We start from the raw sequence: 15,839 nt of genomic DNA, 5'->3' as shown, positions 1-15,839 counted from the left end.
GATCATCCTGATACAAGTCACAAGCTTTTCCCCACTCCCAAATCTTCATGCACGGCAGAAGGCTGGCAAAAAGGAGGAAATGAACAGGAGATGCAGTGAACAGCAGCAACCGAAATAGCAATGATCCTCCAGCATGATGATTAGCAATTCTAATAAGAATCAACTCTAAAGAATTCCCTGTGAAGCCATGGCTCGCCTGCTGCAAACATCCCAAAGGGAGCATGTCTTAATTGTTCCTGAATGGGAAAGATGGAATTAAGGGGGGGGGGGGAATTAAAGTATGGTCCATTCAAAACATTCCCCAAAGCTGTCAGGGCAAAAGAGGCCCCATATTCATTTGGAATGGAGAGTTACCATGGGGAGCACTTCTGAAAAGATTTCCACTACATCTCGAGCCAATATGGTGCCCTCGAGGAGCTGCTAGACTACAACTCCCATCAGCTCTGGCCATTGGCCATGCTGGCAGGGGCTGATGGGAGTTGCAGTCCAACAGTATCTGGAAAACACCATTTTGACTACCTGGAGTGGGGGCATAAGACAGAAATGCTGAATTAAAATGGAATGGATAGTTTAGCTTTAGCTTCTGCAGATCCAGAATGAAGAAGCATGTGGAAATTAAACAGCCACTTTCTGGAAGCTGCTCCCTATTTTTTTAAAAAACCTGTCACTTTCTAAAATGCCACTGAATACAACTTAGTTGGGAGATCAGCAGAGAACTGCCTTAGAATCTCTTAGTTCCATAATCACCACCACATCATGCATAAAAGCAGGGAAGACAGGACTTGAACCTTGCAAGGCCATTTCTTTTACATCCTAAGCAAACAGATTAACCTTTATAATACTCATTCTCTACCTCAGATGCCTGCACAGGATGCATGTTTGAAGTTCCTTGAGCAAGACAAATAACGGGAATGTAAAAAATGGCTAATTGGGTTTTTTAAAAAAACAACATACACCTGTAAGCTAGTATGCCATGAAGAGGTGATGCTCAGTGGGAGTTTGATGAAAGCCACTTAAAATTCAGCACCTGAACCCAGGCATGAGTCACAAACACCCTTACTAGTTTAGTACTATTAGCTGGTGTCAGTCAGAGTGATGCACAGTGTCACGCAATTACACAGCACAAATCTGGGACACTCCTGAGTGCTCAGTTGTGTCTGAGGTTTCTTTTAGGTTCTGTTTTATTTGAATATTAAAGGGGAGGGGAGGAATTAATCCAAATATTATGTAAATGCAACATAAGGCTTTAAAAAAACACCCCAGAAAAGATAATGCAGAAATCAAGTTCCTCACATATGAACCAAACCACACAAACATGTACAGACAGAGCATTGTATTTAAAGCAATGTGCACCACAGCTGAAAGCTAGCATTGCTTGCAGGGCATTTGTCTATTACCTGCTTTAATGGTGTTTTGTCTCTGAAGCCATGTCTCAAGAAACATGGCAAGCTTTTACTTTAAAAGCAAGGGGGGGATTTTCCACACAGACTTAACAACCTAAAAGCCAGGCAACTTGGTCCTTGCACAAAAGTTAGAGTAGTTCGAGGGCACAATCTCCCATTCAGGAATGACTCCACTGAAATGGAAGGCAAGTTGCACAAGAACACTGGGGAGCGATCGCACAAAACCATTCATTTTGACAGGGCAAGCCCTGAAGCAGCTCCTAGTGGATTGGCATCTCAAAGAAAAAGGAGCAGAGAAGCCTGCAACTCGCAATCCATTTTCTCCAAAGCAGTGCTCTGGAATAACTGTGGACTGCAGGCCCAAATCACACAGACAAGTTACACAGGCTATTAAGTAAACACAATAGATGTTTCTTAAGATACCTCCTTATGCTATCTTAGAAAGTTGCAACACACAGAATGAAAAAATCAGTTTGCATTGGGGAGAAGGGAAGGTTAGGAATCTATTTCTGCTAAGCACTATCTTCTAAATACTCCACACTGATGTTCAGAGCGTCTCTCTGTGTGTTTGAAGAGGGTGTGCTAAAGGGCAATTTTTCCATTAAAAAAAGTGAAGGAAAGCATTATGCAATGTCAAGACTGATTCCCTACCTTCACTTGAAAAGTACCCATTAAGGAAAATTAAAAGGAGGGGAAGGAAGAGGTCTGCTTCACTGGGCAGGGACAGATACTGCTCCAGCAACAGGGGCACAGAGCAACGAGCACTTCACTCTTTAAAAGCCACACAATTCCACCTTGAAGAATTGGATTTGATAAGAGTTGTTCTTTCAGGTATTGCTTGCATTCTTCCTCCGGCAAAGGCCAATTATTCAATGAGTTCTACATAGTTGGCAGGGAACATCCCAAAGTGACCATCGGGACCATAACCACGCCACCAGCCCTCATCGATCATCTCAATGCTCGTGATAATGTTCTCAGGGTCAAAAGAGATCTCCGTGTCATCAGCTGAAAGGTGGGAACAGACAAGATTTCAGAGAAAATACAACTACTTGTTTAAGGAGAGCATATATCCCAGCAAGAGTGCATATTCAGGACCACTTTGACACGGTTTAGTTATGCCTTAACTCAGGGTAGGAAACCTAAGGCCTGGGGGCCGGATGCGGCCCAATCACCTTCTCAATCCGACCCACGGACAGTCCGGGAATCAGAGTGTTTTTACATGAGTAGAATGTGTCCATTTATTTAAAATGCATTTCTGGGTTATTTGTGGGGCATAGGAATTCATTCATATATTTTTTTCAAAATACAGTCCGGCCTACCACATGGTTTGAGGGACGGTGGACCGGCCCACGGCTGCAAAAGATTGCTGACCCCTGCCTTAACTGCTAAGAGATCCTGGCTATGTCACTTTGCTTGGCAACATTAATGCATATCTGTCTTTGAAGGGATTTTAGTTGGGGGGGAGGAGAGATGACATAGAATGGAACTTAACCCACCCAAACAGGAAAAGGCTTTATACCATGACAGACGACTTGTCCATCTAAGCCTAGTAGTGACTGTATCAATGGCCAGCAATTCTCCAGGGTCTCCTGTGAAGACCTTTCATATCATCTGCAACCTGATCCAATTTTAACTGGAGATGCCAGAGACTGAACCTGGGAACATCCGCCTGCAGAGCTCTACCACAGAGGTACGTTCCTTTGGCCTATCTACATCCTGAACTAGGAATGCCCATCATCCTTTAGAAAGGTGGCTGTCTTGGTACCAGGTTCTGCTAGAACTTTCGATACCAAAGCAGGTGCGGGCTGAGGCTTCATTTGTGAAGTAGCCCTGCAGTTGTTAGAAAATTTATGATGCTGAAGCTAAACTGCTGTAATACTGTCAGGGAACTGCCATTGGCTCAGAGGCAATAAATAGAAGGGCAGTTGTGTTACAGGGAGCCTCCAAAAATCTTGCGAAGCAGTTCCTCTTCCGGGGAGGAGGAAAGCCCCACCTCCAGTGGGGAAGAGGTGCAAGGACCAGAGGATGCTGATGGGAGCCTTAACACCGCTCCTGGGCAAGCCGGACAAGAGGGAAACACGCCCTTGTCATCGCCCATCCTGCGCAGTAGCCTAATGGGCAAAGGGGGAAGGAGAAGGTTGGGGGTAACGAAACTCTTATGTTGGGGGAGATCCAAAAAAAGACCACTCCCGGATTCTGCTAGCGATTGAGCCAGACATGAGCTTTGGGGCTCTTCACTGTAAATAGTTTGCACCAAAATAAAGCCTGGAAAACTCAGGTCGGAGCCCTGCCTGGTCACTCTCAAGCAACCGCGACAGCCATCTGACAAATACGTTGCGTAAGGGACTGCCGTTGACAACCATCAAAGATTTCTAGATGTCATACTGCACAGCAGTCATGACTCCTGGGGGTGTCTGTGCTACATTTCAGGGCTGGTTTTACTTATGGAGCCCTCTTTTGAAAAAGGTTTCATCCCAACATATGAATGAGGTTGCATTCCCCGCCCGCCCCCCATATGCTGCCATGCACTTTGAGATCAGCTGCAAATACAGCCATGAATCAAGTAGAGATAGCAAGTGTTCACAGAGAAGTGCTCTTTGACCCTTTCCTACAACACATGCTTTGTGCTGTGACTAAAACCTATTGCCCCCAGTTACCATCTCTGTGGCTGTCACTGTGCAGCACAGGAAGGGATCTTCCTGTTGTAGAATAAATGCACATATCAGAATTCCTAAGAATCTCCCCAACATTTTTCTTTTTTAAAAAGGGAGATTAGACAACAGATGCTAACAACTACAGGAAAGAGTGTGTTTCAAGTAGGGTTTCTGACAGCCAGAATAAAGGATACTTATGCTTCAGTATTTTTGGTTCCTTCTTCCCCGGCCATCACACCAGCCACCTATTGTCCTGTCCATCCTTTAACTACTAAATTGGGACAGGACCTAATCTACTCTATATGGGGCACAATGTGAGAAAAATACATCCTGTAACTTCTATCTAATCTGAGTGGGAACAGACTATGCCCAGAGGCAAGCATTTTGGTTAATGGAAGAAAACAAACGACACAGAACATACCAGCTTGATAATCATAGAGAGCTCGCGCGCATAAGCCTTTCCCCTCCAAGTTAAGATTTTGTTGGTAGTTATCAACATAGTCATATTTAGTATCTTCTGGCTGTTCCTGCAAATGAAGAGTTAACAGAATGAAGCAGGATATGTCAAATGGTACAGACAGCTACCAAGGTTAATTAGTTTTAAAAAAAATCTTCCAGCTAAACTCCAACAAACAAAACCCATGCGTCAAATATAAGCCAGTTTATACACGTTAAAGGTGCTTGCTTGGGGGCGGGGCGTGAATTCAGAGCAAGAAGATGGAAGGGTGAAATAAGCAAATAGAACAACAGTGGCTGCATTCATGTGCCACAGTAAACCATGGGTTTTGGTTTATCATAGTTTCTTAGGCATGGGCAGTGCACTATCCTGAACTCCATCTTCATCTCTCCCTTTGTGTGAGTGGAGAAATGAACCAGGAAGTCACACTTGAACCTCTGAACCCAAGGTGGTAGCATGTCTCTCCCTAATAAGCCAGGGTGGTTTAAGGGTGGGCCAGAGATCCTGGCTTGTTAGGGAGAAACAAACCACAACCCTGGGTTCAGATGTAATGTGAATACAAGCTTTATTCATTTACAGTGGTACCTCAGGTTACATACGCTTCAGGTTACACACCCCTCTAACCCAGAAATAGTGCTTCAGGTTAAGAACTTTGCTTCAGGATAAGAGCAGAAATTGGGCTCCGGCGGCGCGGCGGCAGCAGGAGGCCCTATTAGCTAAAGTGGTGCTTCAGGTTAAGAACAGTTTCAGGTAAAGAACGGACCTCCGGAACAAATTAAATACTTAACCTGAGGTACCACTGTATATGGGTCTGGAGCAAACATTCTCCCTCTGCTACTGCAAGGGCTCTTGTGCTAGCAGACAGGTAATCTAGAGCAACAGCTGCACTAGAAGAAACTTGCCATGCAACAGATTGAGCAAACTATTGCACAAATACAAAATCCGCAATCTGCTTCTATGTTCCCTTGCACAACAATGTTATGCAGGAGCAAAACAGATTGGTGGCTATTTTCCCCTATTATTGAGTTTATTAGGGCTTGCTCAAACTATGAGGGTCAACCATAATTATCTCGGAGGAGGGTGACTAAAGGCTATGGCATACTAAGTGGATCACATTAAAATTTATTGATATTTTAAAGGAAAACAAATTTTAAAAACCCAAGCAGCAAGGACAACCTTCCATCAAGATACAAGTAACATATGGTCTACTCAAAACAGAAACAGAAAAACTGAGTATAGGATACAAAGGTATCCCAATATCCCATCCCAGGACTGATGAATGTGTGATGGGTGGGTCTTTAGAGACACCATCACTGACATACTGAATTAAAGAATTCAGTCTGTTCTTCCAAGCATATGAGCTGAAGCACTATCTCACGGGTAACCAATGGGGTGCCTTCTGGCTGCTATAGACATCCGCTCTCATCATCCTTGACCACTGACAATGCTGGCAGTTCCAGCAAGTTACCCATGCCGTCTTCCACAATCTTCCCTTCTCCCTCTCGTTTTTTTGTTATACACATGCACAGGAACATGAACTGAGCACAGGGACACAAACTTGGGATTCTCCCCTAGAGTTCTACCACCCCAAACATTTTTTCTCATTATGCAAACCTCTGGGTTCCCTCACGCCTACCGATCCCTTCCCCTTGCGCATGAGTAGCACCACTCTGGCTACATAAGCAACAGCACTCGCAAACGGAATGTAAGAAGCAGATTGGCATAAATAACGCAGGAAATGATCTCATGGAGACTAACCTCAGGGGGTTCATCATAGATAACTCGTTCACTAGGGGGTTCTTCGTACACAGCTTCGTGTTTCTCTTCCGGTTCGTAGGTCGGAGCGCCTGATCTGTAGTTGTTCTGCCTGACAGAATCACCTGGAAGAACAACACACTCTTCTGTTTCAGACATTAGGTTTGCTACCAATTTCATCTTTTCTGAACGGGTCTTTATTCACCGAAGCCACAAATACTGCACACAATCTCAAAGGCAGCAGGTAAGAGGAACGCAGGAGAAAGTTTGCTACTCAAATGGAATGGTTAGGATCCATTAATGAATGGCTTGATGATGGCACCCAAACGTTATTAGATATTAGATATGAATGTAAAAGTCTTCCCATGCTTAGAGCAGCAGTTGAGACATGGTTTTTTAAAAAGGATTTTTGCTGGATCTCTTTGCAGTTCTGATCACCCTATAGGTATACGGATTCACCTTTGCCACACCTCACTTCTTCCTCTCAATTAAAGTCATGCTGTGACCTTTGACTGTCACCTGTCCTATTTTCGACTAAGTATTTAAATTGCAAGCCTGCCAACAAGGAACTGTCTTTTGCAAAATGTACTGTATAGCAACTCTTCATTGTTTAGTACTTTATGAAGCTAGAATTACCCTTTGCAAAAAATTAAAAATTCTTTTACGATGACAGTATCCTTCAACTTTTTTTTGAAAAAAAATATATTCTGATACCACTATATGGTGAATCTAATTCTTAAGCTTACAGATGTTTATAGTGAAATGTAAGATGATTGTAGACAATGTTCAGCCTCAATTATGAGTCCAATGATTCAATGGGAACCACCAGGCTTTTGTTTTAACTTGCAGTGCTTCCCTCATAGTCTTTGAGCATATGAGCTTTCACAGAGGATTTAGCAGAACAGCCTAAGCAGTTATATCCCTCCCTTTCTTGGCAGGTTAGTAACTTTTTACTTGCTTTCCCATTCTCTCTTCTTTAGCCACCCACTAAAACTCTTACAAATGTCGGGAATTCCCTGAATCAACTGAAAAATAATCAGCTCTTTTTTTAAGCTTGTCCGTTACAAAAGCTACTGTCTTTCCTAGAGCAAAATATAAAGATCTACATATAGTGGTATAGGGACATTTTATACAAGCAGCAGGCGCACACACACACAAAAAGGATTTGGAAACCTACCTAGTTTTTTAAAATGTAGCTAGGTAGCCCAAGGAATATTTAGGAGGGAAATATTTTGCTTTAATGGAATGGAAACAAAAAGAGTTTTAAGTATACACCTCCCCACAAAACTAGATTTCAAGTTGTGTTTGTTATACACTCCTCCTTCACTATGCTTGGGACAAACAGATCATGGGTGACTACCTGAACATCTTCAGCTATTAAAAACCTGCCATAATCAAGGAATTGAACCCATAAGCTCTCTTATATCAGCTTTACCAAGTTCAGGAACGGGAGAGACTGGAGGTGTATCGTGTACAGACGAACGGACAACAGGAGGAGGGTGAACATCTTGCACGGCAGGGTGGAGAGGGGATACGGGAGCCTCTGCTTGACTGTTCTGCTGGAGAAAGGGGCTCCGCAACTTGCCTGGGAAAGGGGGCACATCAACACAACACACAAAATGGTGAGATAGACGCATCTTTCCACGACCATTCACTAAGCAGCCCTTAGACAACCCATGTGATTTAGTTCATTATTGCCTTCATGATAACCATTTTAGTATACGCCGTACTACTTTTTTATTGTGATGTTATCATTTTATAGCTGTTAGTTGTCTCGGTCAGCTATTACAGAGATAGACATAAGCCACATTTTTATAATGAACAGACAGACGGAAAATAGAATGGTTTAGAATGCTGCTCTTTTCATTACTATCTGCACTCTGGTCCCATAACTATGGCTTGTCAATTCAGACACTGTGTCTTAAAAAACCCCCATTGTTTAACCATTCAGGGATAAGGAACATACAATGCTCTGAATTTTGTTGCACACCACCTCCTATCAGCCCCAGCCAGCATGCCCGATGGGAAATGATGGGAGCTGCAGCCCAATAACATCTGTGCCAAACCATAGTTAAATTTCCTTAGCTTTTATACAGAATGATCTGAGTATAATTGTATGTAGCATGGCATATTGGAAAGCATCTGTCCTGGAAAATAACCGCCTCCAAGTTCTTCTGATCCTGTTTAAGGGTGCAATCCTATACTGAGGAACTACAGGATTTGGAGAAAGGATTTGGAGTATACCATGCTAGTATAACAGTCTACCAGGGAAAACACTCCACTTGCAAAGAGAACAGCTGAAATGGAACGGTCGTAGGTAAGGCTTGAATGTTACAGGGGTGAATGACACATATGTCAAATTGTATACCCCTTCAATACAGTATCACCCCTTCCTAAATGTTGTGACTTTGCATCAGCCCAGTTCCCTAGTGCCTAGAAAGTCTCTCCCATCGACTTCAATGGAAGGATGAGAAAAAGGCAGCTGCCCCAGCAGAAGGGACTGCCACATCCACATAACCCAATGATGGTGCAATGGGACACAGTGACAGAAACCACAGTGCACGGAAACACCGTTTACCTTCCCGCCACAGTGGTACCTATTTATCTACTTGCACTGGTGTGCTTTCAAACTGCTAGGTTGGCAGGAACTTGGACAGAGCAACAAGAGCTCACTCCGTGGCAGGGATTCAAACCACCAATCTTCTGACTGGCAAGCCCAAGAGGCTCAGTGGTTTAGATCACAGCGCCACCCACATCTTCACCTCAACATGTACCTTGCCTTGGGACTGCAGACCCAATCACCCATTGCTCAGCCCCACTCTAGCAGGTAGGATGGCGGCAGGATAGAGCATTCCACAAAGGAAGGAGGAAGACTTTCTATGCAAAGCAGCAGGGGACTGAACTCATCCCGAGAGCCAACAGTGAGAGGGGAGAGCAAAAGGGGCTTGTTGACTCATGTAGGGGCTCCTGCTCACTGTCTGTGAGGGTGGGGGATACAAATATCGCACAATGTGCTGAAGGGACTAAGCATGTTTCAGCTACAAAGGCCATTCCGCTGGTATATCTGCAATGAACCTCCAGTCCCAGCGTAATACCAGTATAGAATTGCTCTGTCAGATACCTGGCTGGGAACTGACGACTGCACCATCCGTGGACATGGACCTCTCCTTTTGTTTGAAGATGTCACGAGGATTCACTGATCTTTGTCCTATTATTGATGCTGCTTCCTGCGCAGAGAGAAAGATTTACTGAATCCCAAGGAAACATTGCAATGGGGGCAGGGGCGGGCGCGGATTTAGAAATAGCATCAATGCTTCCACCTGCCTTCAACATGCAAAGGGAAGTGCTGTTGTTGGCTGCCAATATATTACCGCTCATTCATCATCACTAACCAATTCACTGGCAAACTCCAGGGATACAGGAATGCGTTAGAAAAGTCTTCATGGTTTCTTTTAGGGCTAGAAGACTGCATGTCACAGGAAAAAATGAGGAAACACTTCCACAGGTTGATTTGCTAAAATTCCCTGGACATTTTTATCAGGTTAAATCGGCTACCCTGATGAAAAGCAAACTTCTATGCATCACAGTTCTAGCCTTGTTTTTACAGTGGTACACACTTATCCTGGCCCTGCAAAGATATTCCACTATTTCAAGGTCAGATAGTAAGGCTGCTCAGAAATGTAAGGTTCTCATGCAAAATACAACCACTGTGTGTATATCCTTTAACTATGCTCATTATTGAGGATTGACTTGGAGTTGTTTAATGCAGCAAGCTGGATTTTGAATTAGTTCCACTATGAGGAAGATTCAGAAGCAACCTTGTCAAAAAAGAGAAAGACCCTCACAAATTTGCTGAGTGTTAGCAAGAAGGCATAACTTATGCAGTTCAAGAAGCTCAAAGGGAGTACAGGTGCTCATGAGAAAACCAGCCATCTTGCATTAAAAAGAGATTTCTCAAGAAACAGTCCATGCTCCTCTGAAAGGGAAAGAGGAAACAGGAAGTTATCAGGAGCCCCACATGCAACTGGGCAAGCCTTAAGAGAGTCCAAGTCAGAGATCCAAAAAGGTGAAGAAGAGATCCAAGAGACCGAGAGAGGATCCAGCTAAGAGATATCATCCAAGGCCGCCACCAGAGGAGAAGACCCAGCCTATGTCATTCTAACGGAACAGCAGAGCAGGCAGTAATGCTTACAGGGAGTTCAGCTGACAAGTTTGCAAGAGCCATTTGACTGGAGGACGGCTTTAATAATAGATTCTGGATCTTCATGCGAATGAGCATCCAAAAACACGTATGCGCAAAAGCACATGTGTGTGTGTGTGCATAGCAACTGCATTATAACTTCTTGTGGAATATCCCCAAACTTGAGGTTATGGTTTATAAAATATTATGCTGCCATCCCAGCAGTTATACAGTGTTCTGTATTTCACTACTTGCCTGGCCGCCAGTGAGTTGCAGGATGAGGAGGTACAGAGTACTCCATTCCTCCCTTTGGCACCACACTTCTTACTGGACGTGAAGAAAGCAAAGCACTCTCTTCCTTCTGCACAGTGCGGAACTAACCTTGCAAAAGTTCAAGGTGGGCTTGCAGAGAAGGGACCGAGAGCTCTGCTAGCCAGACCCTCTTGTGGGTAAAAGCAGGCTGGCAAGAATTCTGGAAGCTGGTAACTTTGGTGGGTTTATTTACAAGTAATGCATGAGGTGAGAAATAGTTGTGCTCAATAGTTCTGGTCACTCTTAAGAACAGAATCAAGGTTTCATAATCTTGATGAAGGTCTGGCCAACAGCTCTCTGCAACACCAGCTGAAAATTCAAATGCAAGTTTTTTTGGAAGGCACAAAAGCCAAGAAGTGTATGGTGGAAATTGCACATGTGTGTCATGATTTGAGCACTCAAAGACTACCTGCTTCTCCAGGAGAGCAATTGCAAAACTGAGCTGAGGCCACAGCAGTGAATCAAGAAAAAGTAGTGATTGGTTGTATACAAAGCATATACAATCATAAGTGGTCAGGAAAATACACTGGAAACTATCACCTCCATAGAAATCCCACCACCACCACCTGAGTATAGGCAGATTGTGGAACTCATTGCCTCAAGATGTGCTGAAGACCAAGAAATAAGAAAGAATGGAAGATTCTCTATGAATGATCAGGCTTTCCAAACCAATAAGAGGTTTCGCAAAGGTACGCAGGTTCTTTCTGATCCATATATAAAGCATTTTATTTATTTATTTATTTTGACAGAAGCATGCAGTGTAGAAAACAGTGAGTGTACTGGGACAGATAGATTATAGTCCTTTCAACAAAGCAGTTGGTACTGCTGCTTTGACCCAGTATTGAGAAGCAATGTAAAAAGAACAAATTTGGAGATGCAGATCACTCTGAATGCTAAGGAGTTACAAAGCCTGTGTAAGAACGAAGTAGGACCGTCAAGGATCTTTCTCCCATGTACCTGGGCTTTCTCCACAGACTCACTCCTCCTTCGGAAACCCTTCTGCATCTTGCTGAGGTCTTCTTCCTGCTCCTTCTGTAATATAAGATGACTCCCTTACACTCACGGTAAGGTCAAGCAGAGGCAGTTCTGAGTCTATACGTCTGCACTCTGGAAGATGGAACCAACTCACGAGAAACGAGACTTAGGTATATGATGAACATGAAGATCAGCCTTTGCTCTGAACTGCTTTGCCCAGTCATGCAGCCTGCCTAAGAAAATGATGACCAACAGACACCACCGAATCCAGCTCTCCGTATCACACTTAAAAATGAAATGGATATTTAAGCTGTGAATGATGAGCAGCATAAGAAGCATTTAGAGAACCCAGTGCTTGCCTGCAAGTATCAAGACAGGACTTGGTGCTGTTCTGTGTGATCTTTGCAGGCAACACAGCTTCCTCTGTATTCATAAGTCTTTTTAAAAGAACACTTAGACCAACAGGAAAAGTGCCAATTTCAGACCTTACCCATTGTTGTTTTTCTTTATTGACTGACTCCGTTTCCTGCTGTTGCTGGAATTTCCTGCAAATTAAAACAAAAACAAAAACCTCCACAGTTAAACGAAGTTATGTCAATGACGGTTCAAATATTCAACATAAAAGTGCTCCTCTGTATTCAGACTCAACCTGGCGTTCAACTGGGATAGAAACCCAAGAGTTTGCACCCATTCCTATTACCCAACATAACCAATTTTGTCCCCAGGCCCCATTTCAGAAGCTAGTGTCAAGCTTTAAAGACTTAAATGAACTGGGGCCAAGGTAACTGGAGAACTACCTCATCTCTGCATATGTATACACTGGTGCACAACTCATTGCTCCCCTCTTACAAGGGGATTACAAAGGAACATCAGGAGAAACTTCCTGATGGTGTGCGTTGTCTGAAGGTGGTAGACTCTCCTTCAACAGAGGACTCTAAAACAGAGGCTGGATGACCAGCCATAACAGGTGCCGTAACAGTAGATGAGGACAGACTGCAGATGAGCGCAGCGAAGACTGTAGAGAGTGTGATTTTTAGAGCGTCAGACTAGGACTTGGGAGACAAGGATTCAACTCAATTCCAACTCAGCCATGAAATTCACTGGGTGGCCCTGGAGCCTAACCTACCCCTCATAAGTGTAAAATGGAGGGGTGCAGAAAGAAGAACACTACTGTGAGCTCCTTGGAAAAAAAGGAGGAATATAATAAAGGCAATGTATATATATAATATAATGCTTTGCATGTAGAAAGACCCAGGTTTAATCTGTTAGCACCTCCTGGTGCTGCTGGGGTAGAAAGACAACCCTGGACTAGACAGGCCAAAAATATGACTCACTGTTAATGGAGCTTCCTACATTCCAGATTTCCCACATTAGCAGAGTATTGGACTAGATTACACTTGGGGTCCCTTCCAACTCTGATTCAGAAATGAAGTGAGTGGGCACAAAAGACTTTTCAGTAGGAGAGTACCATGGTTATAGAATTCCTTCCCAAGGAAAACCAGCCTCCCATCCAGAACTGGATCTTTAAGAAGGCTTTTAATTGCTAGTGCTGCTTTTTTTAACTAATATGCTTCAGACTTTTTATTTTCATAATATACAAATTCCAAGAAGACAACAAACCCCATATATACACACGAGAGAGAGAGAGAGAGAGAGAGAGAGAGAGAGAGAGAGAGAGAGAGAGACTATATACATATACATATACATACATACACACACATATATATATATATATATATATATATATATATATATATGCAGGTTTTGGTGTCTTCGGGTGTCTTCCCGTGTAAGAGTCGGGGTGTCTGTGCGACGTCAAGAAAGGGGAGTTGGTTGTTGTCTTCTATTTCCATAGTGAATTGTATTTTGGGGTGTAGGCTGTTGAGATGTGTGAGGAAGCTATCTAGTTTTTCTTTCCCGTGTGGCCAAATTACAAAGGTGTCGTCAACATATCTGAGCCAAAGTTTGGGTTTGTGTTCTGACTTGTCTAAAGCATTGGTTTCAAAGTGTTCCATGTACAAATTTGCGATGACCGGTGAGAGGGGTGATCCCATAGGTGCTCCTTCTATCTGTTTGTATCTTTGTCCATTGTGGATGAAGTACGTGTTGGTTAGGCAGTGGTTGGTCAGGTCCAGGATGTATTTGGGGGGGTTGTATTTGTTTTGAATGGCTGTCAAGGCTTCATTAATGGGCACTTGAGTGAAGAGAGATACAACATCGAAGCTCACAAGTAGGTCATCGGGATGTAGGTATTGCTTCTTTATTGTTTCTATGAACTGGAAGGAGTTAGTAACGTGTGAAGCGATGGATTCTGCATAGGGCTGAAGTTGCTTAGCGAGAAATTTAGCGAGATTTTGTAGAGGTGAGCCTATGGAGCTGACTATTGGTCTGAGTGGTGTTCCTTCTTTGTGTATCTTGGGGAGACCGTAGAGTTTGGGGCATCTGGAAGATTTTTCCCTGGGGATGATTCTTAGCTGGATTTCTTCACTGATGGGAGAGGCTTTTATTTTGGATTTGGTGGTTTTTTCCAGATAGGTGGTGGGATCTGTTTTTATAGGTTGGTAGGTAGGGTCTTGGAGTAGATTTGATAGTTTTGCTTGGTAGTCCGATGTGTTCATCACAACAGTGGCGTTGCCTTTGTCTGCTGGGAGAATGATTATGTTGTTGTCTTTCCTCAGGTTGGTGAGTGCTTTCTGTTCTTCTTTGTGTAAATTGCTTCTGGGTGGTTTGCTGGAGCAAAGGATGTTGGTGACTTCAAGTCTGATTTTATTGGCTTCATCTGGGTCGATTTTGGTCAGGCTAGCTTCGACTCCGCATATGATGTTTTCCGTGGGGATGCGTCTGGGGGCGACTGCAAAGTTGAAACCTGTCTTATGTGAGGTCTCAGTTTCAGTCTGTCACATAAGACAGACAGACACACCAACAAACTCTACAAACTAGAGAAACGCCAGAAACCCAGCCACCCTCCACAACAACCCATGAAACAAACAGTACATAACATATCAGACAGGATCCTCACCCCAACTGAAACCAAAGTACTCTCCAAAGGTTTCAACTTTGCAGTCGCCCCCAGACGCATCCCCACGGAAAACATCATATGCGGAGTCGAAGCTAGCCTGACCAAAATCGACCCAGATGAAGCCAATAAAATCAGACTTGAAGTCACCAACATCCTTTGCTCCAGCAAACCACCCAGAAGCAATTTACACAAAGAAGAACAGAAAGCACTCACCAACCTGAGGAAAGACAACAACATAATCATTCTCCCAGCAGACAAAGGCAACGCCACTGTTGTGATGAACACATCGGACTACCAAGCAAAACTATCAAATCTACTCCAAGACCCTACCTACCAACCTATAAAAACAGATCCCACCACCTATCTGGAAAAAACCACCAAATCCAAAATAAAAGCCTCTCCCATCAGTGAAGAAATCCAGCTAAGAATCATCCCCAGAGAAAAATCTTCCAGATGCCCCAAACTCTACGGTCTCCCCAAGATACACAAAGAAGGAACACCACTCAGACCAATAGTCAGCTCCATAGGCTCACCTCTACAAAATCTCGCTAAATTTCTCGCTAAGCAACTTCAGCCCTATGCAGAATCCATCGCTTCACACGTTACTAACTCCTTCCAGTTCATAGAAACAATAAAGAAGCAATACCTACATCCCGATGACCTACTTGTGAGCTTCGATGTTGTATCTCTCTTCACTCAAGTGCCCATTAATGAAGCCTTGACAGCCATTCAAAACAAATACAACCCCCCCAAATACATCCTGGACCTGACCAACCACTGCCTAACCAACACGTACTTCATCCACAATGGACAAAGATACAAACAGATAGAAGGAGCACCTATGGGATCACCCCTCTCACCGGTCATCGCAAATTTGTACATGGAACACTTTGAAACCAATGCTTTAGACAAGTCAGAACACAAACCCAAACTTTGGCTCAGATATGTTGACGACACCTTTGTAATTTGGCCACACGGGAAAGAAAAACTAGATAGCTTCCTCACACATCTCAACAGCCTACACCCCAAAATACAATTCACTATGGAAATAGAAGACAACAACCAACTCCCCTTTCTTGACGTC

General features: G+C 43.6%; 1 protein-coding gene across 4 annotated transcripts in view; it reads right to left on the bottom strand.

Moving 5' to 3' along the window:
* Positions 1-998: 998 nt before the first annotated feature.
* Positions 999-15,839, bottom strand: part of DBNL (drebrin like) — a 41,125-nt gene continuing 26,284 nt past the window's right edge. The window contains exons 8-14 of one of the 4 annotated variants that reach the window (XM_082200510.1): positions 12,227-12,281; positions 11,719-11,793; positions 9,391-9,496; positions 7,705-7,854; positions 6,273-6,394; positions 4,479-4,584; positions 999-2,408 (exon numbers count right to left, since the gene is read on the bottom strand). In XM_082200510.1, coding sequence (XP_082056636.1) covers positions 2,269-2,408; positions 4,479-4,584; positions 6,273-6,394; positions 7,705-7,854; positions 9,391-9,496; positions 11,719-11,793; positions 12,227-12,281 — 754 coding nt within the window. In that variant the 3' untranslated portion in view covers positions 999-2,268. The remainder of the gene's footprint in view (positions 2,409-4,478; positions 4,585-6,272; positions 6,395-7,704; positions 7,855-9,390; positions 9,497-11,718; positions 11,794-12,226; positions 12,282-15,839) is intronic. The other 3 variants (XM_082200512.1, XM_082200511.1, XM_082200513.1) reach the window with 3 other exon arrangements.

The sequence above is a fragment of the Podarcis vaucheri genome (assembly GCF_965113315.1).
Source record: "Podarcis vaucheri genome assembly, chromosome: 15".
In the NCBI taxonomy this organism is placed as follows: Eukaryota; Metazoa; Chordata; class Lepidosauria; order Squamata; family Lacertidae; genus Podarcis; species Podarcis vaucheri.
Note: the sequence above shows the minus strand (reverse complement) of the source record. Positions and strands in the feature narration are given on the sequence as shown.